This window comes from Brassica napus, chromosome A9 (genome assembly GCF_020379485.1).
Source record: "Brassica napus cultivar Da-Ae chromosome A9, Da-Ae, whole genome shotgun sequence".
In the NCBI taxonomy this organism is placed as follows: domain Eukaryota; kingdom Viridiplantae; phylum Streptophyta; class Magnoliopsida; order Brassicales; family Brassicaceae; genus Brassica; species Brassica napus.
The window spans coordinates 37,649,357-37,674,557 of NC_063442.1; the positions used below are offsets into that span (position 1 = coordinate 37,649,357).

The window sequence follows — 25,201 nt, forward strand, 5'->3', positions numbered from 1 at the left end:
CTTAACCAATGCATGTTTGTTTTTAAAAATTTCCTGTACTCCTGTTCGAACGGATAATTCATCTGAGGAGCAAGTTGCAATATCACTATGCACAGTTTAAATATATTTGACCTAGCAATTAAATGTAGTCAAGAAGAAATTAATATGTACTCGGTAAGGTGAAGACCGAGAAGACTAGAAAGAGATGACTTGCGTCAACAAATGAAGATGCAGATTGCAACTTCCCACCCAATAACAATCATTCATAAGAAAATATTGAGAGACATGTTATTGGATAGCTTCAACTAGCCAACTTTTTGTCATTCCTTATAACTAATTACTATCAACAACCATGGAAATATATGGACCGGAATTCAATTTTCATTGAACGTTTTGTCATCATCTAAAAACGAAAGAACATTATTGCAATTAGGACCATTAATTTGTCTGAAAGATATCATTTGGTGAGTATCATAAGTCATTTTATTAGGGGGACACGTTCCAATATAAAGAACTTAACGTTACATGATAAATGTGTGTTCGTTGCCCTTTTGGAAAGGGCAAATTGATCTAAATCGTTGTTAAATTTTCTTTTACTCTGGACCATTCTTAATTATTTGCAAGTGTGCCATCTTATATAATAATCACAAACATTTCAAAGGTAGATTATAGGTTATTGATTATTACTTTATAAACCAACACTAGCTAGTAACCACTCTAGTTGAACAAGACTTAAACTTAATAAGTTATGACTCTAATTCGAAAACCATAAAATTGGTAAAACTGTAACTCAGAACTCAGTATTGGTCTCTAATCATTTGTGTTTTTTTTTGTTGCTGTCGACAAGCATACTTCCTTATTTTCTTTTGTTTTATTAAGAGCGAATTAGCTCAATACACTAAAAAGGGTGAGATACCATAGAATGGAAGGAAAATGGTAATGATGGGGAGAAGAAAATTGAGGGAAAATAGAGTATGGAGTGCAAATAGAGGATATTTGGTGTGTAGGGAGTACAAATTCTCTTTTATTAATCGAATCATGTTCGCTTCCTTTTTTTAGATAACATTTAGGTTATGGTAGCTAACCAAAAAAAAGTTATTAGTGTCAACAAACCAAAAACGTGGAAAACACAGACAACGAGTACTAGTAAGCGGCTCATGATAGCCAAGGGAAAAAAATATATGTAAAAAGCTTATCGATGCCAACTCTATAAAGCTCGTCACTATATGCGAACCACTCTTTCGGTGAAAACATTTGAAATTATACCAACACAATTTGTCATAAAAGGAGTACATTGTGTTGGACAAGACATTTCATGATCCAAACCAAGGTTGGAGGGTAGAATGTTCCAATGGTTCTCTTAAGAGTTCAAAAGTTTGGTGCCATCTTGAAGTTGTAGGATTTTTTTTTTTTTTTTTTTGTAACACAATGAAGTTGTAGGATATTATGGTAATATAAAAACTAAAAAGATATCATAACGCATAACAAATTTCATATTAATTAGTTTTAGTAATTTATAACTATTTAAAATAGAAATATTTATTTTAGCTTAGGTTGTGGAGTAAGAGATAAGACACATATGTTTCTGTTCAGTTATGTGTTTCAAGCAGCTATACATTCGTTATGGAGGGAGAGAAATGGGCACAGACATGGTGAAACTCATCAGACTGCAACTACTATATATCATCGGTTTCATCGACAAACTGGTGTGAAACAAAGATCTCCTCACTCACCCAAGGAAGAAAAGTTGCTTTGATAAAAGCTATAATAGCTTGGTTTGCTTCCCTGACAGACCCAGCAAACTTCTAGTTAAATTTCTATTCATACTATGCCACACTTATTGTAAAAAAAATTAATTCGAATAAATTTAACAATTATTCAAAAAAAAAATTTGGTATACATTCATTATACGTTATCAGTTATATTGTTTAGTCGACAAGCTTATAAATCGATGAATACAAAACTAGCACTACTTATCTAGAAACATCATCATTCATAGTCAAATTGACACACAAGATAAAATATGCAGAAGAAAAAATGCAAAATTATAATTCAACTGGGGTTAGTGGTAAGTAAGTTATATAATTAACAATTTTGTATAAACGATCACTTTTACAAAAGGTGACTAAATCCGCGAGCAAATTGCACAGATTCCTTAATCTGTTGGTGATATGATTACATACTCATATGATTAGATAGTGATTAAACCATTTAAACCATAAAATATGCCTTTCAAGGAGTAATTAGCTTTTCTTGTTATTTATATTTCATATGGTACCTTAGTAGACCGTCATAGCTAGGTACACAGCATCCTTGACCTCTAGAAAGTTGGCTAATCTTTTTCATAGATTAATGACAATTGATTTGATCAATTTATGTAGGAATATTAACCTTAGATATATCGAATAATCTCTTGATTTGTTTCGAACTTGCCGATCAAAAGAATTATTGGATCCAACCATATCAAAAATATTATACTAATTAAGCATATACAATATGTTTTATTTGTAATGTATGTTACTATCATTTTAAATAGAAAGTATCTAACCATTGGGCAAATCTTTTAGTTGTCTAAAACCATGAATTGTTTGTTGTATGAATCATTAATTATGTTTATCACAATTTTCTTAGCTGTCCAGTTCGTTACACTTTTTTGGTCTACTACTAATACACTTAAATCTTGATAATATAGTGGAAACTAGAATGATATCATATGGGTATAGTTATATATAGACGTTAATAATGAAAAGCAGCAGATGTATGTTACTATCATTTTAAATAGAGTATCTAACCATTGGGAAAATCTTTTAGTACTCTATAACCATGAATTGTTTGTTGTATGAATCACATCTACCGCATATACATCAAAACAGTGGCGGAGGGAGAGTATATAGAAAATTTCTGAAGTAAATTATTATTTGTTCTTAAATTTACAGTAAAAATAATGAAAAGCAGTAGATGTAACAAAAAAAAATCAATACAAAAATTTCCTTATTGTAATGACATTGTAGTTTACACGTTAATTAGTACCTAACCGTAAATACAATATGTGATTGTTAAAAAAGATAAAATATATGAAAATAAAATAAATAAAAAATCTATACTATTAAAAGGGAATCAATTTTGAAAAATCTACCTATGAAAAGTTTTTGGACCATTTCATTAGACTTAACTATTTTTTTGATCTCACTTTATATTTTTCTAATTATCTCTAACTATTAAGAGCTTGCCATATATTTCTCTAACTATACATCTACACTAATACAGTTACCATGAATCGAAAAATCTACCTACTCATTATTAATTATTTCTATTATATATAACCAAAGTTTATAAGTAAGTTTTTCAACACGTATATTCTTTCGTTTTCTTTCCGCTGATACAAACTTTTCATTCAGCAAAAGATACCTACATGAAACAGACTCACGAAATAAATATTTATTGCTTCACTGTGTCTATATTAATAATTCTTTGAAGTTTGGTGTTACAAAATAAATATCTACACGACTTCAAATAGTAAAGGCGATGATTCTGATAATGGCATCATGTACTTGGTGCTTCGAAAATGTTATCATTTATAAAACTATATACTCTTCATGGATTATCGGTTTAAGTAGAAAAATAGTTCTATATATTTTCAAACTTTCACATATCAACATTTGGTGAATCTTAAATATGTATTATAATTAATTAAAATGTAAAAAATAACATTTTACTAAATTTTCTATTTTTCGACTTAACAACTTTAAAATATCCAAATATTTTTATGTCATTTTGTTCATTCAAAATATCTAAGTCAAATAATTAGCTCAAAATATAGTAATATACTAAATCATTTTCCAGATTTTGCATAAGATAGTAGATCAACAATTGTCAAATATGAAAATTCATCGTTACGGATGATACTATATTTACATTCTAATATATTGAATCAGTTATAACAAATAAATGCATAAATTTATTTATGGAACTTGAAAACATATTTTATTGACAGGAGTTTTAGTTGGAATTGCATCAAATCTTTAATATTAAAAAGGAAATATTCTTAAAAATTCTACTTAAACAAGGTTGTTAGACCATTTCATTAGATTTCACTATTTTTTGGTATTACTTTATATTTCTCTAACTATAAAAATACTTTACATATTTTTTTATAATTTAAATGAACTCATTTATTATTCTCCCTTAATCTATTAAATAATTACTCTAACAATAAATCTCTATGAATATAGACAGATTATTCAAACATGTTTACACATGACGTGATCATTATCACATATAGTTCAATTATTAGTATAAAATTTTCAATGATTTAGTTATGTTTAATATAGGTTGTAATGGAAAATTCTCTGGATTGTAGCAATTTTTTTTTCATTTTTACGTGAATTGAAAACTAAAAGCCTTAATGTTAACTATTCAACTCTGAAATATTAATTTAATTAATTACATGCAATCAATCATTAAGATTTGATGTTACATTCTTTATATGAACTAAATGATTAATCTTATCATAAAAAAATCAAATGGATCTAAACGGGTTGGAGATTTAAATCAAATTAGAAAAAAATGGTATAAATTAGAACATGTTTATTTACTTTACAAATTCTAACAATGCATATGATACATTTTATTGAATTTTCACAAATGTAAAATATCTTGTGCTTTAAATCGGGTCGTTTAGGTTGTTTGGAAAAAAAATATAGGATAAATAATTAACTATTAATTATTTGAATTAAAAATATTCGAGTCATTAATTTTTTTTTGTGCATAATTTGGTTTAGAAATAGTATTTATAGGATATTTAGTTATTTATAAATTAAATATAATTAATATTTGTAGGTAAATAATTTGTATTTTAAAAATCTAAGTACTCATTTGGTTCTCAGTTCAGTTTCTATTTTTCGGTTCCAAAAATATATGATATGCTCAGTTATTTATGAAATTCAGCTTAATTTTAGTTTTTTTTTCAGTTTGGTACGTTTCCGTGCACACGGGTAAATGTACTCAAACCTATACATTATCTTATATAGAAATTGTATAAGATGAATTTATTTAATTTCAAAAATAAATCCGCGCTTTTTAAGCGCGGATCAAAATCTAGTTTATATATTTATAAATATTCGATGGCCTAACTCACTTCTGCTTAGCTTGAATGATAAATGGATTCGATGCTCTATCACTAAATCTCGTATCGTGCCATATCGCTGTTTGTGTGTGCTGATTGGTCAAAATATTCAGAAGGTTATGCAATAATTCCAAAAAGTACATATATCGCGAGAGAATATTTAGAAGTCCACTACATTTGGTTCAAACGTTTAGGGATCACACAAATCTTCTGTCGACGCTAATATCATGACGTAAACTTTGACTTGATGAAAAAAAAATAATAAAAAATGTTTAGTTAAACGTAAATGATAAATCTGTTTTGAGCATTTTTCTTAGATTTGAAGAACTAATTGTCTTGGATTCTTGTATGTATATACTGTATAAAAGTGAAAGTTTCAAATGATGCTACAAAGACAATATCTAAGCTGAAAGGAAAACTCTTTAGCGATAAATAAAATTGAAATAATACTGTGGATCTAGGTAATCTATAGTTGTATGAATCAAAGGGTCCAAAATTAAAATGCACTAGTTTGTGACGGATCACACGTTCTTCGCATTGTTGAATGCTCTTGGCCTTTATACACCTTAAGACCAGTTAATATGTTAACCTCTTGAGGCAACCAGAGGAAGTTGACTTTTTCCATTGTAAAGGTTTACCATGGTAAAATCTATTTAGAGAGGCTAGGGTGGTATAGGTAAGATTTGTCCGGGCCTGTAATTAGACCAATTTAATGGAAATGAGCATATATGATTCTAAATTTATTTATTTTAATAAACTAACACCAAAAGAACGAATCTACAGCTTTTCTTCCACTCCTATAAGTTCTGATAACGTCCGAACCAGGGGCGTAGCCAGGTTAATGGGAATGGGGGCAAGTGCACCCATAGTTTTATTAATATGTTATTTTTTATGTATGTAATTATTAAAACTTAGATTGATGAGATGGTAAAATTGGGTTGTGCACCCATATTAATCTTAGTTCGATTATTCCTTGTGTCATCTTTTTAGTTTTATAACAACAATGCACAGGTGAATTTTGTTATAGATTCGCCACTGGTCCCAACTACACTCAAAAGTTCAAAAAATCTAAAAAAAAATGTAAATAGCTGGCTGTCAAAAAAAAAATGTAAATAGCTGAACTTTTTATAATAAACTATCGACTGATAAATAGATAAAAATTCCCAGTTCGAATCACTGTGGTGTGGAGTCATATTTACTCGAGTTTGAAAATCAACTAAAATAAACATGTCGAATCTTGGAGTTAGATCAGAAAATTACGACCATCTTTATCACTACAAAAAGCAAGAAAATAAAAGAGAAAACTGCTAATAAAACTCTGAACTTTCCAAAAAAACCTTCAATTCATGTTTGAGCCAAAAAAATATCATAATTTTTAAATGTTAGTCATTTTAACCCTTATTTTTGTTGACTCAGTCATTTTAGAAACTCGGAAAATCAAATATTAAACCGTAAATGTATGTTAACTTACTAAACGAAGTCGTTTTAAATACTACTTACAAATTCTTCTTCGACACCAATACTATTAATCTCAGCCTCATTATCATTCTCAAAGTCTTACTATCATCTTCGTTATCACATTCTTCACCGATTTGATTATGTTGTTCATGTGTAGCTTTCTAACACTTTCCACTTAAGATCTCACTACGACGAATCTAAAGTAATCTCATCGTCTGAACCATCCTTTACATTATCAATGGCTCTGGATTTTAGGGATTAGAATTGAGAGATTAGAGAATTAGAACCTGAAGTAGGTTTCGCGAAAGAGGGAATAATTTAGATGCTTATAGATGTAAAACTACATTGTTTCATTAATGTTTAATCAATTTTTAAAACGACAACGTTTATCGAATTAACAGACGTTTACGAGTTTAACAGTTGATTTTTTACGTTTTTAAAATGGCATAGTCAACAAATAATTGAAGTTTAAATGACCAATATTTGAAAGTTGGAATATTTTTTTGTTCAAACATGAGTTCAAGTATTTTTTTTTTCTTTAATTTGAAAGTTTGATATTTTTATGGTTGTTTTCTCGAAAATAAAATAACATTCAAGAATCTTGAACTTTTGAATTGTTATCAATGTAGAGAAACAATCAATCAATCTAACTTAATATTACGTATTAACCAATTTATATATGTATTATGCGTGAATTAATACTTTATTGTAGGTCAACTTACTCATTTCTCCACCACCAATCTTTCTGTTATTTCTATTTGTACAAAAGGCAACCAAAGATATATTCTCATTCAGTAAAGGTTTGCTTCTTTTGGGAGTTAAAATATTGTCACGTCAAAATATGCAAGTTTAGATTTTAATAGTGGTTTTCATACTTCTCTCATTTATCTATCCAAATACGAGTTGATGCAACAGTAATCCAAGATTTCGAATTGATTCGAAAAAGAAAAAAAAAAATAGAACTGTACCATTTTTGGATCATAGAACTGATCAACTAATCCGATGGCATTGGTACATAAGCTAGGGTTTCACTGGCTTTTTTTTTTTTTTTCTAAACACAGGGTTTCACTGTCTTATGATGACATTTTGCTTTGTTTCAACGCAAGGCCTCGTTTAATTAAGGGTTTACACATGGGCTATACTACAGGCTTTTCTTTTATAATGGACCTATTGTTCATGATCGTTTTTGGAAACAAAAGGAAGAGTCGAAAACACAACCGATAGAAACACGGTTTAGCACGAAACTAGCCAAACTCGTAACTTTGATTCTTCAAAATAAAAAGACCATTTTTTATTCTCCATTGAGATTCATTCTAATTTTGTAAAATCAAATATAATACATAACGATGCAAAAAGAAAAAAATATTATTTATCTTAACACCGCTCTATTAACACATTCTACAGAAGTATATACACACTCGTTCTCTGCACTTAGTTGTTCATGACCAAAAGTCCCACCAAGGGTAATTGCTGCTAGATTGGTCTAAGATAGAATCAGAGTTGAAGCCTCCCCAGTTATCAGATGAAGTCAAGCAACTATCACCAGCTTGCTCCACAATGTTCATGAGCTCATGATTAGACTCCTCAAATCCAAAATACTCTGTCTTAATGTCATCATTACACAGAGCAATCCCTTGATTTATCCTAACTTCTGGCTCACACTTTCCATTTTCTGACCTTGTGGTACTGCTAAGAGCCACTCTTTGTTCACCACAACACTCTTCACGTCTTTCTTCTTTTGACTTATGCATCTCTTCATTTAGTCTCTGCAACTGCAAATTTAATAGAGATTTTAATTTAAACTCCACATAATGTAGGTTTTTTTCTTTGCTTCAATAATCATTTGTGTTTATTGACGCTTTTATCATTCTGATCTTCCTCTGAAGACTGAATCATTGAATTAACCAACTAATATATTTGATTTTCCGATCAGGAGTAAGTTATACTTGATTTTAAAAACCGTGTGTAAATATAAAATTTTTTAGAAAACATATTATATATTACTTGATTTTACAAAACATATATATATATATATATATTTTACATAAAAAGAAAGAAAAATGGATGTGTTCCGAGTATTATAATCAATTTTTTATTGTCCTTTCTAATTTAAATAGATAAATATAATCAATTTCCACATCTTTTTGTGTATAAATATACTTGATCAGAATGTACCTCGGAGACCAGAGCTTGCTTTTCTTTCTTCATGATGTCAAATTGTGATGCCAAATGATTGTAGTTGGCTCTGAGAATGTTATACTCTTTCTCAAGCTGCTTAGTCTTCCAACGAGCTCTCTTGTTCTGAAACCATATAGCCACTTGTCTTGGTTGCAGCCCTAGTTCTTGAGCTACCTGCACCTTCTTTCTCGGCTCAAGCCTCGTCTCGGACTCGAATATAACCTCAAGTGACTTGATCTGTTCCTCACTAAACCTCTTCTGATTATTGCTCTTCTTCATCTTCTTCTTGTTCTTATTCATGGACATGCCACTATTAATTTCGCTGAAGCAGCAATTGAAAACGTCTCCTTCTTCCATGGGTGGGGGTATTCACCAGATCCTGGAAGTTTCTTGAAGTTCGATAAGGAGAGAAGATTTTTGGATTTTCTTGTTTATCTTTTTTTTTCTCCTGGTATCTCTGCGTCTGTGATATCGACCTCTTTATATATTTGTTTGAGTTACTGTATGTGCTAATGTACTACGTGGTGTAGGGCCTAAGATTAAAGAAAGAAGTATGTAGGAAATTTCATTATTTGCTCAAAAGATAATAATTAATGATAATGACCTGCAAATATTTTGGACTAAGCTAAAATATGTCAAAATATTGTGGCTATGACACGAATTGGCTCGTGTCTCTTTCAGTTTAAGTCGTATTTCATTTCGATGTGAACTAATCATCTAACTACTGATAATATTTCGCAATTATTATTTATAGTTTTCAAGACTAAGATTATATATGTTTCAAAAAAAAAAGATTAATATTATATAGAATTTCAGCAGTTTATATGGTCGTTGTACTATGTTTAAACATGCACAACAAAGTTGACAAAAAAAACATGCACAACAATATCATCATTTTGACATGTGGCTGCAGGCTTTAATAATATACTTCTTTGGTCAAGATCATACCTATCAATCTATCATTAAGAAAGAGAAAGGAAAATATATCGTATAAGCAATAATTTTATTTGAACGTGTAACAAAATTTCACGTTAACAAGTTCACATGTGTTTTTTCTTGTAGGAATGCGTTCTCCGTTCACATAAATAATTATTTTGGAGTAAACTATGGTTACTTTTGTGATTGTATGCAGTTAAGTTATAAATAATTCTTCAAGTCTTCAGTTCAGACTCATTACCAAAGCCATATCTTCAAACATTATAATTCTTTCTCAAATACTGAATATAAGCATATATATCGCATTCACATAGGGTATACTAGTATTATAGTTTACACGTTTACTTTCACTAGACGGAAACAAAAGGATATCGCGAGATAAATGATTTTAGGATTCTTTACTTCCATGCAAATATTTAACAAGCTAACTATGAGTTTTATTTACTTTTGTAACGATGACAAGATCAAAATAAGTTCTAAAGAAAGAATTATATCGGCAACACTTTTTTAATGTTAGGAAGTTTTAGGCAAATTCTTTCAAAAATGAAATTTTCGGCAAATTCTTTTTTTTTAATGATTTTTTTTGGTACACAATGTAATAAAGTAGATCTATGATTCAGACAAGTAGCAATCAAAGTTGTCAAAATCAAACCATTGAAGGAGTGCCATTTGGCACCATTGAGAGAGCCAAGATAACGTGGCAATCAAAATGTGGTTGTGACTGAATATTGCGTCCGACAGATGATAGCACGTGTCGAGGTTCCCATAACGATAGCCGTTGTCGAGGTTCCCATAACGATATTTTTCTGTCTTTTTGTTAAAGTTAACAGAGAACATTGCAGTACGTGCAAAAAACAAAGGGTGGAGATCGCTTTCTCTCTCATCTCTGTTCCTTCTCTTGCATCTTTTACCGAGAAGATGAGAAAGCGGTTGAGTAACTTGAGTTATAGTCGACGCCGATTCCTTTTTCCGGCTTCGATTTGGTATATAGCTACCGGATCTGGTCCGGTTTATGCCTCTCGATGTTTTGGGCTATTGACTCTGGGGAGAGGTGGTTCACATAACACCATCTTTGCTGGCTTTCGTCTCTGGGAAGAGGTAATTCTTTCAACGTCTTCGCCGGCTTAGCACCGGTTTGATACCGGTTTTCGTTGATCGACGGTTTTTCCCTTACTTTGAGCTACCGTCTCTTGTTCTGATTTTCTGATCGCTCCTCTTTGGAAGATTGGAGTTTTGGTTTCAATCGTAGGCAGTTGCAATTCCCTCTTCAAATCGTAGATCTGTCAAGGTTGGTTTGTCGTCTTGAGATTGAGGGCTGTTCTGGTTAAGCGGCTTCTTCTCCAGTTTGGTTTGCTGATGGCGGAGCTCCGGCGTGCATGCTCTCTGACTCCGGAGGAAGCTTGTGCTTTCCATTCGCGACGCGTGTTCATTGGGCGCCGGGCGTCCGGACACGTGGAAGTGGAGTTGGCGTCTTCCCCTACAGTTTCTCTTGGGCTTGGGGCCCAGTTGTTGTGATGTTTTGCGGCCTGCTGTTTAGGCCTTTCTCGTTTTGTTGTTGTTGTTGGGCTTTATGAGCCTAGTCTTTTAATAAAATTTCAATTTGGGAAAAAATAAAAAACTGAGAACATTGTATCGGTAAAATTAAGGTTATGGATAGAGAACATTTGTAAGTGCTTAATTGAAAGGCGTTTTTCGAAAACCGCTTTCATTTACCAATCAACGTTTTAGCTGTAATTTGCATTTTTTTTTAAAGAGTAACTGTTGCATTTTTTATTTTGACAACTTAAGAGTGCATTGGTTCTTTTGGGAAATTTGCACACACATATATAACAAATAACAAAATTAATTTTCTACAAATAACAACTCTTAAGCTATGATATTTATGTAATAATTGCCATATTACCTTTACCACATTTTATTTGAACATTTTTTTTCTTTGATTTTTCTTCTTCTTACGAATATGTTTTTCCCTTCTACTTTTATACTTTTAATTGATTTCAACTCATGCTATAACACTTATTAAACTTTGTATTTTACATATTAAAAACATAGATTTTTTTCTTCACATAAAATGTTTTGAAACTTTCAAAACAAATTTATATTCTATAAAATTTATAAGATATTTCATTAAAGCGGTTTTAAATCTATACTATCATAAACATATAGTATAAATTCATTTCTCACACACACACTCTCTCCCTCTCCTTCCCTCTCTCTCTCTCTCTCTCTCTCTCTCTCTCTCTCTCTCTCTCTCTCTCTCTCTCTCCCTCTCTCCCTCTCCCTCTCTCTCTCTCTCCCTCCCTCCCTCCCTCCCTCCCTCCCTTTCTCCACTACACATTGTGTGGACATTGCTTATCTATTCTATATACACATCAGAAATAGAATAATCTTTCTTATCCGGTGTGTTGTGTTCATGCTCACGCGCTGGAAAGGAAAATAATGTCCACTTATGTAATCAATTGACATAATTACCAAGAGATGGATATATTATTAATTTTTTTTCTATTATGGTTATCTCACAAATTCATCCTTTTTTTTTAAAAGAAGTTTCTAGCTGAAAATGTAATAAACAAATAAACAGTAAGAGAGAGAAACATAAATATAAAATAATCGCCCCTCAAAAAAGATACTCTCCACTACACTTAAGAAACTATGAAACCATGTGTCTTCTTTTAATTCACATAGTTTTATTATACATTTTAAATTTAATTACTTAATCAAATTATAGATATAATAGTATGAGAGACTTAGTTTTAAGAAAATGACCACTAAGAACATCAGCAATGCATGTGTTCACACATGTGTTCTTAGATTAATAAAATAGAAAAACAGAGGAAAGATGAGAGAGATAGAAAAACAGAAGTGAAAAATTGTTCAGCTGCTCTCATACGAGAGACACAACTACTTTTATGAGAGCTTTTTTTTTACATGTCTTCTCTTAATTGGTTTCTTTTTTATTTGTATTTATAATTTAATTAAAAGTAAAATATACTAATATTTTATATCTAACGCTGATGCTCTAATAACTCTTGGACCGCATTTTCGTAGTCCCTCACCCACTACCCATCGATTAATAGAATTCTGCCTTTTATACAATAAATACCGTGTTTTCTGTATATTTCATTTATTTTCTGTTCATTTGTAATTTTTTTGCAAAATTTTATGTTCATTTTCTATTTCATTTAAATGGATTAAAAAGAATCTCCACTACCACTAGATGTTTAACAAAGAACTAATTAATGCTTGAAAACCATCACGTAACTATTTTGAAGCATTAATTAGTTCTTTGTTATAATTATAGTATTATGTAATACTAACCATAGTTGTCCAAATATTTTGAATTTCTATTTTATTAATTTATAACTATATAAAAAATATTCAGAATATTATAATTAACATATAGGAACCGAATAATATCCAACTCGACCCGAACCCGAACTCCAATCCAACTCGAAAACCTGAATATCTAAACAATTCTATATTAAAAAAATGAACTTGAGTGGATACAAGAATTTGACCCAATTTAAGTGGTTTCAAAGGAATTTCATATCAAAATATAGTAAAGCCGAATAGTTTTTCATAGCATAGTAAAAAAAGTAGATATCCACAAAATCGAATGAAATATATATATATATATATATATATATAAACTTGAATTTTTTATTTTAAATGAATTTTAGTATTTAAATGATAAAATACAAAGTAGTTTGACATTATCAGTAAACAAACAAATTTAATTTCTAGTTGTATCAATATATTTAATTTATATTATTATTTTTTCTTATCAAAACCGTACTATTTTTTTTTATCAAAACCACATTTGATCCGCAAAATGCATGAACCGTTGTTGCACCGGACTGCACTTAAAATCTGCACCGCTTATTTTATCAAATCCGTTGTTACCATTTGAACCCTAAAAAAAAAACTTGAAGCTAGAAAAGAAATAAATCTGAATTATATTTTAGTTTTCGATTTCCGACTTGATATGGAACTGATAGTCTGTTTAACAAAGTCATAATTTTTGAACACCAAAGCTACAAAAAATATGGTTTCAACTCATGTTAAAGGTGTTGTTTTAATCAAGTAGCACACACCTTGGCTAACCATTGGCATCTCAATTGAAGTCTTACACAAGTTGTACATACCTTCTTAAGTGGTTAATTATACTATGACCTTTTTTCCTCAAGTCAAGCTACGTAACATAATCCAGAGATGATGGTTATACTAGTAAAGTTTTTTATTTGACAAAAACGGGGTTAAACCTAGATCTATTAAAGAACCAGACCTGACCCTTGGGTGGGAGGTGCAACCCACAGATGGACCCTCTTCCGAATATTCAAATGAACCGTAAGCAATGAGCTAATATTTGTGTGGCCGTAAATGGAACTAATGATTTCACACTAGAAGGAAATCGATCTCTTACCTAGACCAACATAGAAACTCCTCCATGGTGGTTTAGAAACCTCTAAACCACCACAATGTGGTTTACTAGTAAATTTTTGCACTCTAAAAGTAGACCTGTCTGATCCGAGTTTTGTCGGATGTGGAAAAATAATTTAGCAACTGACTATTGTTTTTGACCTTAAAGGATTATGAATTTCCCCCCAGAACTTCTTGCAATAATAAAAAAAATAATATAAGATTGATCCTTGCCAAAAAAAAATGGTTATGGTTACATACAAGTCGGGTTTTAATTAATCTATATAAAACTATTTTTAGTTCAGAACAGTGATGATTATGAATTTGGAATATAATAAACTAAAACCATTTTATTTGTGATTTTTATTTAGATTTATAACAATCTGATAGTTTTTGTTCGTTTAATTTATACAAATTTAGCTTATCATAAAATGTAAAAAAAATTTGTCTTTTTTGATGAAAAAAATTATTTGTCTTATTTTATGTATTTCGCATATTCTCTTAACATATTCGTTTTGCCGTATATACTTTATTTGAAAGGTTAAAGCCATATTAGTTGTCCGTACAATATTCTTTGAAAATTAGTTGGACCTAAGTTTAGATGCTCCAAATTAAACAATAAAGGTTTGTGAAAATATGTAAATATTGTGTATGTACACACACATGTATATGTCTGAAGTTGAAAAAAATTACCAACAACATATGCATATAGTACTTTTGCTGCTCGTTTGCTTATTAAAATAACCTTAACTGTCAACTGAAACTAAAAACATGACTTAGCTCGATTTCGTGATAGAAGAAAAACTATTTAAATTTATTGTTGTATAATGCACCTATAACATTTTCAACTTATCTCTATTTTTAATTTTAAATTTATTTCTAAAATAAAAAAATATTACAAAGATAGATATGCTTCAATGTATTTCTATGTTTATATTTTTTTCTAAACTAGTGCAACTCAATTTGTTTTGTCAGTTATCCATTTAAAGTTTTAAACTAGATCAAGTGTTGGTCAAATGAGCTGATTCTCCAAAGAGCACCTCCGTCTATCCGTGTGCAATCTCTATGTGAGAAAATATAACCTCTCGTTCTTGCTTCTCTTGTGATATATGGTGTTTTGACACTTTGTATATATGTTTTCCAATTCTTTTTCAAATATTTATCGAGTATTTCCAGTCTTTTTTGAGTTATTACAAGTCTAGAGTAGGTTGAAAAGCTTTTGAAGAGACTTATGTATAAAAGAGTGAAACTTGGAGAATTCCTGGCGGAGCGTCCGATCTTATGCGGACCAGCCGATCTCAATTGGAGTAGTCGCTCTGGCGAATGGGATTTTAAGGAAACTTCTAAGAAATTTCGGGATTTACCCTACTAATTCCAGCTTTCCCTCTGAGCCGCTATCGACTCTCATATATTTTTTTTTCTCTTTTCCTCCATTTTTAAGCTTGTTTTGTTTGAAAAACGAGAGTCTAGAAATTTTTCATAGTTGTGATTTGCTACTTGCTATCTTGTAATGCAGAAAGTCATCTCTCTCGATTTAGAGAAAAATTCCATGAAGCCTAATTCTTAGTTATTTGCAATTGTATTCCATGTTTTATTCAATCTCGATCTCTGTGTTTTCTTGTGTTATGGATGAGTAGTCGGCTTACTTAGTCTAGGGTTTTAGCGTGTTAGATCCGTGAGCTAAACATAAATAAGTTGATAAATCAATGTCTTCATTCATGATTACACCTTAAGGTTGTATTGAAATGATCACTTAATGCATGAATTAGGCTTAATTTATTCATCAAAAGTATAATAGGTTGCTAGAGATAACATAAATGAGTTTTCCATCCTTAACAAGCGAAAGTAGATGTCAGGGTGTATTGTGAACAAATCGGACTTGATCTATAATGTTTGTCATCGCATCTCACTCTAAACAACAGTTTAGGTACCGAGATTGATCGACAAGAGGTGAAGCTCTACGAGAGTGGGCTGATCTATTCGCGTGTTACGAGTTGTAGACTCTTCTTTTAATTGAATTTGAATAAATGTTTAGCTCACAGCTGTTTGACACCCCCCCCCCATTAAACCACCCTAGGTTAGCACCCTTATAATCTGAAAACTCAACCAAATCATGTTACTTGCTTGTCACGCTTTCCTTTTAGTTTAAATCATTTATTGTTTTAGCTTGATATTGAGCCTATAAAGATGAAGTGTAAATGGTCATCTGGAATTAAATCTAAAATATTACAACTACCATTGTTAATTTGACAATAGACAAAGACTCAATTTTAGTGTATCATCTCACTAACGAATCCGCCCGACCATTCCAACTCTGAGAAATATGAATCAAGTTCACATTTTCGAAGTCCTCATGTAGTTTCTTGAACAACTCAATTTCCGATGCGAATGATGGTCAGTCCATCAGGTTCATAGTCATGTCTAATAGATCTGAGCAACCCGTCTCGAACTGGATCAAGGTTATCTTCATGTCTCCCATGCATGAAGCTGCCACTGACACTAGTTATCGATCTATGAAACATCAATTTGAAAGGTAGAGATTCGAAGTATCTAAATGAGAACTATCTCAACCTCTATAGTATGAGGATCCTTGTTTGTTTTCTCGTTTTTGTCATTTTTATAGTAGCCCTATGTTATTAGAGAAAAAATATTTAGATAATAAAAATATGTATTTTAGAGAAAGTATATAAATATATATTGGAGATGGTGTTATACACATACATCAGAATTAATAAGATCCAGCTTATTTAAGTAGGGTCCATGATGAGATGCCAATCCAACGAGGAAGAGACATTTATTTCACCACCGTCCTAAAAACAAATCATATCCAATGATGCTAACCTTTACAAATATTATTTGTTTAGAGGTAATATAAATATCTTTTCGTTAAAAGTTAAATCATTATTTTATAAATGCTACCATCTCCATTGTTTATTTTAGGATTTTTTAACGTTAAAACCTCGACTGTTTTGGATAAAAATTCTCAAACTAAATATTTAACGAAAAAATCTTCAATCTAATTTTATCTAATAAATTAAATCCTATCAGTTCATATTTACCAGTCATATTTACCATTACTACCGGTAAATATTTAGTTTAGGAGTTTCTGTATTAAGTAAAAATAATTGAAGAGTTTTTTGTTAAAAATTTAAAAACTCAAAAAAAAATTAAAATTTTATAATATTATCTAAAAATTAGTAACTTAAACTTTCAAAATTAGCATTTTTAAATCATTTGTAAATATATGAGTTTGATGTGTTTTTAACATCAACATTATATGTATAAATTAAAAATGTAAAACCCCTGAAAATATAATAAAAATTATTTAAAGATATACTTGAAATAAAATTAATAAAAGATTAAAAATGTAAAAAACAAGAAAATATAATAAAAATTATATCTTATCTAATAAAAAATGTAATAATAAATCTTTAGATAATTTTTATTATATTTTCTGGGTTTTTATATTTTTAATTTATACATATATAATGTTGATGTTAAAAACACATCAAACTCATATATTTACAACAACAAAAAAAATTAAAAAAGCTAATTTTGAAAATTTAAGATACTAATTCTTAGATAATATTATAAAATTTTGAATTTTTTTATTTTTTTTTTATTTTTAATGGTAAGACCTCTCAACTATGTTTACTTAATGTAGAAACCTCTAAACTAAATATTTACCGGTAGTCATGGTAATTATGACCTGATAGGATTTAATTCATTAAATAAAATTAATTTGGGGATTTTTTCGTTAAATACTTAGTTTGAGAATTTTTTTTAATTAAATTTTATATTTATTAATCAAATAATGAATGAGCATTTACAAATGAAAAGAGAGTAAGCTAAGCTCTAAAGTAAAATTTCTGTTGGGATCATTTTAAAAACCTCCAGCTCCTATTGTCGAACATATACTTCCACCCATTTTCGGAAAAAAACCTTCCAACTTGTGATTCCCAGTGTACTTCAGCGAAGAGATCCTATTGCGGATTGCTTTATCAACCTGCCTAGTGAGCGCTTATGTAGTTACCCAAGGACCCAAATGTCTACGAGAGTTGCGCTCCTTCCAAATGAAGTAAATGGTTGTATGGAAAACCATTCGCAAAAGGATAGCATTCATCTTGTTTCTATTACGCCGTAACAGAGATGTCACCGTAATTGTCCAGTCCGGAGATGCAGTAGTGCCCAACAGAGTAGCAGTTAGAGTAGACCAGACAGTAAATGTGAAGGGACATGCAAAAAACAGATTGTCCATGCTTTCTTCAGGCTCTCCACATAACATACAACCTTGTGTGATCCCCCATTGTCGCATACGGACTCTTATGGAGAGTCTATCCTTAAATATTAACCAAACAATGAAAGCATGGCGTGGTACTCCTTGTGTAAACCAAACGATATGTGCCAAGATACTTCTGCCCCCGATCTCTAATCTGATCCCAAGTTCTCACTGTTGAGAAATGGTCCTTGTAGTCCTCCTCATTGTGCCTCCATAAAATAACATCTCTTCCCTTCTTAGTATCTGGTTTCTGCGCATTCTCAATAGCGGTATACACATCACCAAATACTCTCCGACCTCGACTCCGCATTCCACATACCTCATTTGGACACACTTCAGCAACCCTAGCTTGACGAGGTATGCCCAAGTAGCAATCCCAAATCTCATGTTATGTCGATAATACTTCCAGTGTCTAACTAATTGTCAAACCAGAAAAAAAGTCAAATCACCACTTCTAACTTCACAGCGCATAAACCTTGATGCCTCTGGTCTGAGCTTAAGCAATTTGCGCCAGAGCGAAGAGCCCATATTAGTATCCTTTGCATTCCAAAAGGAACCACTTCGCAGTAATTATTGCGAGATAGTTTGAGGAGTTTTTACCCAAAACAAACTTAGTTGAAGTACTTTTTAACGTTAAAAATCTTTTATTTTAGGATTAAATTCTCCATCACATGAAACTCTTCTCTAGTGGCCAACAATTTTGAGTACTTATTTAAGTTACAGATTTCTTTAAGTTATTCTGCTAGGCCCGACTTTCCTCATCTAATAAGCACACCGGAAAGAAATATAGGCAACATGTACATATCACAACGGCCGATCTTATCCCAAATGGTCTATAATGCTTTTAGCCCTATCAAAATCAGATCGAGTTGGCATGTTGATTACGGAGGTGGTTGTTAGGAAGGAAATGTGGTTATTGTGATTTTTATGGTTGAAATAATATTTGGGATAAAAAAAACATACTAGAAAGAACATATATTATTAAATAGGAATTGTTGTTTACTTTCTATTAGGACGATTGAAACATTTTTTTAATTAAATTATGTGGACAACAGAAAAATATTTCTATTGCTAATCAAGCTTGGATAATGCATAAAGAAAATTTGCTTTTAGGGCGTTCGTTCGGATGTGTTAGGCGTTTGCAAGTTCTTTGTAAACGTGGCTTTGATACTTTGATTGTCAATGACACATCTTTTAAATTGGGTTCGTTCTGAAGTAAAAATAAATATGAGTTAGTTTAGTTCTTTCTTGGACTCGGCCCATATTAATATTTTAATGCTCGTTCGACAAATATAGAAATAAATGCCCATTTAGCCCGTTTGAACTAGTTATTAGCTCATTGGGGAAATGATACAAGCTACCATTCGCTTTTTTTTTCTTTTTTTGGGCAAAACAAGCTACCATTCGCTAGTAGAAAAATATTGAACTTTATTGGGTAACCGATTATCAATTCACAGTTTAAGCTTATATAATTGTTAATGTAGTAAATATAGATATGATTATAAATTGTAACTTATAGTATAATGTAGGGTAAGCATATGCATAAAAAAGAAGACCAGAAAAACATGAAGAATGAGTTGATAAAAAAAACATAAAGAATGATTGAGATTATTAGAGGACATGGTAAAAAAACAGTAAAAAAGTTACAACATGCGTCTAATCATAGACCTTTGAATGTTTCTTACAGTATAAAAAATTATACCAAGTCTTTTCTCAGTGACCTCAAGACGTGAAACAAAGTGCAAAAGAAAAACAACAAAATATTTAATGATTTGGAATCTGAGGAGCAGAGGAAATTAATGAGACAAGGTGACAGAGAATACGAACAAAGAGGCATTAAATGCTAATTTGTACTCACTCTTTTACTTTTGCCCTTATTACAATGCTACCATCCCCTATATATACTCACGCTACAACTTAATTACTAAAGTAGTATTTTTTGTTAAATTTTGCTATAACTGTGATTATTTATTTACATAACTTGTGGATTTGCAAATGATGAATGATTTCTAATTATATTATACGTTCAACTGAAAGTTTTAACAAAAAAAAAACACTACTAATGAAGCGCAAGTGTTATAATTATATGACGTCGAATACTATAATCTCCAGTATATGTTTGGAAAATCGTTTATGATGTGGATAGATATATAGCAATTTATGCGAATGTGAGAACTAATTAAGTACTGGAAAAGGGTTCAAACACTTATGATTTTGCTACAATTTATGATAAAAGTGCAACAATTTTTGAAAGAAGAAAGAAGGGTTCAGTTCAAAAAAAAAGAAGAAAGAAGGGTTTTCTCCAAAAAAAAAAGTTTTGTAAGAAGGCTAGTGTTTCATAAAGGGGACCACTTGCATGCATGTGTAAGAAGTTCAATAAATGATTGATTAACGTACTAAGATGTTTTTGCTACCGATTCAAATTGCTGAACCGTTTAAGTAATCCCCAAAAGAACATACTCAATACTACTTTCGTGTAAGGACTTTCTTGCAAATTCCGCATGAATTCAACACGAATAAAAATACTTTGGTCGAAGTTGAGATGACCAAGGTACCTTATATGCAGAGTTTGTATAGTATAGTAAACTCAAAGGTCTAACTAGGTTATACCCAAGCAAAAAAAAAAACTAGTATATGCCATGCCTTAGTCTTAAAAGATGTAGTATTACGTAAGAAAATTAAAAAGGAATGTAAGAGTAAGATATTGTGGGATTTGACGTTTTCTCTTTGTTTCTCTCCTACTTCATCTCTTCAAGACACAACACAACTCTCGAAGACTGTCAAACGACGTCGAAATCTGGAGCTTAGAATCGTTTTCTCCACTTGTCATTCTCACGCACAGTCTACCCCCAACACCCACGTTTACACTAGCATACGCATGCATTTTCAGAGAAAATACTCTAATCTCGGATCTACATTGATAATTTGAACTGAAGGAAAACAAAGCCATTTATATTACCTGTTTTAAGCTTTATGTACTCATAGTTCCTTTTCAGTTACGAACGAATAACGGTTAAATTTTATTCCATCTGTTTCATAATAACTGTATTTTTAACAATTTTTTTTTTGTTACATAAAAAATATCACTTTACAATTCTAATGCAAATTATACTTAATTTTAGCTGAAAATTGTTATAAATTACATTGATTTTATAAATAATTTTATTTATTTTAAATACTAGTATTGGTTAGAGAGGTGTAATTAATAGCAACTTATATATGTTTCAGCAACTTTCTTAATTTGTGTGAAAAATGTCATAGTAATACTTATTCAGAAAAGAAGAGAGTAACTTATTTTTAAAAAGGCCATCAACTAATAGTTGCCTTGCATTTTAGTAAACAAAAAAAGTTGCCATGCATTAAATTTAGGAAATATTATTTCCTCTGTTTCATAATTTAGGAAATATTATTTTTAAAAAGGCTTTTTTGGATCCAAACAATTTAAGTCATGCCAAATATGACATGAACAAATGATTAGTGATAAATACTATTTTAATTCAGTTATAATTCAAAAATACTACTTTAACTTTTTTAAACGTGTCAAAATTTACATTGACTGTAACAGAAGTTAATTAACCGTTAAAAAACAAAACGACGTAGTTTTGGTTTAATCTTTAAAAAAATATACTCATTATGGGATTTGAGTTAATCCATGCATTGATACACTTTAAAATAGACATTCTAACCACTAGACCAAAATAAATATTTGATATATAATTAAAATTTTGAAACTATATATATACTATTATACTTCTTCATCTTCTCCAATTAAAACTTTGGTGATAATTGTTTCTGATTTCAATAAATACATTAACATGTTTTTTAATTACCATATGTTTAATATACTTATATTATACTAAAATATAAATAAAAAAATATTTGAAGTTATACAAAATTAAATATAGTTAAAATTTTGAAACTATTTATAAAATTTTATTATATAAATTATTTAATTTTTTTTAAACTGGAATGGTATTTTTTTATTTATCAAATTAAAATATTGTACTACATATTTTATGTTTTTATATATTTTATTTTTTTGATGAAATTTATATATTTTAGTTCTTTTTAATGTGTCTAATAATTTGAAATAAAATATTTCAGTGAAAGAAAGGTAAAAGTCCTTTTAACACAACCAACATTTAGAAAAAAATATCACAAATATATTATATTAATTTTTAAAAATAAAAAAATTGCCATTCAAATTTTTAAAATTGCAGTAATTTATATAAGAAAATTTTATAAATAGTTTCAAAATTTTAAGTATATTTAATTTTGTATCATTTAATATATTTATTTATAATTTAGTATAATATAAGTTTATTAAAGATATGATAATTAAAAAAAACATATTAATGTATTTCTACAAATTAGAAACAATTATAACCAAAGTTTTAATTGGACCCTATGCTTATATTGTATTTGCGGGTAAAAGAGTAGTTGAACAAACATCGAAAAAAGGCGTGCCTGGCTATTCGACTCCCAGCCTATCCCGACCTGGTCCTTTCCTACAGAGCTTTCCTTCGTGTAGTTGACCCCTAATGCCTCCCTTCATTTGCTTGCCTCCTTCCTTACTTTTCAGATAGATGAAAAAGTATAATAGCATATATAGTTTCAAATTTGTAGTTATATATCAAACATTTACTTTAGTCTAGTGATTAGAGTGTCTTTTTTAAAGTGTATCAATGCACATGTTCGAATTACAGGATAAGCATATTTAAAAAAAAAGATTTAACCACAACGATGTTGCTTTATTTTTTAAACTGTTACTTAATTTATGTTATGGTCAATGTAAATTTTAGCACATTTTAAAAAGTTTAGTTAATATTTTTGAATTATAATTGAGTTGAAATCGTATTTAGTACTGATCATTTGTTCAGATCGTATTTGACACGACTGAAATTGTTCGGATCGAAACCGGTCATTTTTCCTTTCCATATATGCCATAATCTCCCATGTAATTTTAAATCGAAGATAACCACAACATATAACACATATTGGCTGGGCATGTTCAAATTTCGAATCTTCTACATATATAAAATCAATACTATTAAAAGGGAAGGACTCCTAAAAAATCTACTTAAAACAAGTCATAGTTGGACCATTTCATTTAACTAGAATTCCTATTATTTCTCATACTACTAACTTCATTATTCTTCATTAAAGACAAATTAGTCATAAAAAATGATACTAACCTAATTCTCTATATATACATTTACTATATACATATTATTCCATCATAATTATTTTGTGTTATTATTAAATAATGTCCACTCTATATTTGTATATATGGTTACTTATGATTTATTTAATAGTAAATACTTTCGGAGACTATAAACATAATACAATATCTATTGTAAAAAAATTACATCTTTTACAGAGATCAACCATTATTTTATACCAATCTTATTAACTAAACTGATTTCATTAACCATGTTATATATATGAACACTTCAGCATTATCATTCACAAACTAAACGATGTTTGTCACAACTTAATATTCCAAATTGGTTGTACCATTTAATACCAAACCAGTTCCTATACAAATCCATATATATGATTATGGTCTACATAAAACCGGTTTAATCTTTCCATCTCTTATATTTTCAGAAAATGGCTATTTATCTTTGGTTCCGTTAAATATTTAGTCTAACCAATTATAAATCGGTTAGTGATAACTTCTAAAAACTTTGAAAACACATTGTTATTTATTAACACTATATTGATACTTTAAAATAGGTTAGCAATAGAATTGTGTTTTAGAACAAAATCTACTTATTTTAAAACATAATATTATTTTGAAAATAGTTTTGATACTATGTGTTATATTAAACATAGTTATATATATATTTTAAATAAATAATTATATACATAATTTATACTTTTGGTTAACTAAATTATTTATCAACCAAATAAAAATATTCGGGTAATTCAAGTTTTCGAGTTATCCGGTTTATAAATAGTATTTTTAAGATATTTAGTTTTTAAAATTGAATGTAATTAATATTTTTAAATATATAATTTTTATTTGAAAATTCAGATACTCATTTGGTTCTCGGTTTGGTTTCAATTTTTCAGTCATAGATATATGGTTTGCTCTATTATTTATGCAATTCAGTTCAATTTTAGTTTTTCAGTTTAGTACGGATTGGTCCGTGTTTTTGGATAATGTGCTCAAACTTATACATTATCTTATATAAAAATTTGTTTAAAATATATTTAATTACAAAAACAAACCCGCGCTTTTCAAGCGCAGATCAAAATCTAGTTCATATTTAAATCTCCAATATTACAGCTGGCTGAATGATCGTAATATTTAATTGGTTTTTGTTTAATGGATTATATTTGTACACAGATAAAGTCATAAAACACATGTATTGGTTGACACACACAAAAGGAAAGACTTTTTGGTCTCGCAAAACGGAGTTCTTCGAAAAGCACCTTTTTCTCGTTCCCATTTTCGAGAATAATTACAATTATCACACAGGGAAGAGGGTTTAAAATTTGAAGGAGATTTTCTAACTGTTGTTAACTTTTTCATGATATGGACTGGCAGATTTAATTTAATAAGTGGGGTTTTGTGCTGGATTCGTTCTTTATTGACTATACGTCTACCATCTTAAATTATTTAATTAAAAAATTAAATTAATTTTTTATCCGCATTTCCTCGCAGATATTTTTTTTAATTTTATAAATTTATTTGATATTATTATAAATGTTTTAAATACATAATTTATATTTTAGTATTATATATTGTATATTTTTGCAATATTATTATTTATATTTCCTTTTCGGTATTATTAATATAGTGATTTATTTAATACATT

At 29.7% G+C, this 25,201-nt stretch overlaps 1 protein-coding gene and 1 long non-coding RNA gene across 2 annotated transcripts; one reads left to right on the plus strand and one right to left on the minus strand.

Annotated features, from left to right (window-relative positions):
• Positions 1–8,001: 8,001 nt before the first annotated feature.
• On the minus strand, positions 8,002–9,097 carry LOC106345588 (homeobox-leucine zipper protein ATHB-12-like). Its single transcript, NM_001315961.1, is given in 2 exon segments — positions 8,002–8,334; positions 8,738–9,097. Coding segments are annotated over 2 exon segments (693 nt in total).
• Positions 9,098–9,583: 486 nt separating this feature from the next.
• On the plus strand, positions 9,584–11,378 carry LOC111200622. Its single transcript, XR_002654281.2, has 2 exons — positions 9,584–10,774; positions 10,901–11,378. It is a non-coding gene; the product is annotated as an uncharacterized LOC111200622 (long non-coding RNA).
• The last annotated feature ends 13,823 nt before the right edge of the window (positions 11,379–25,201 follow it).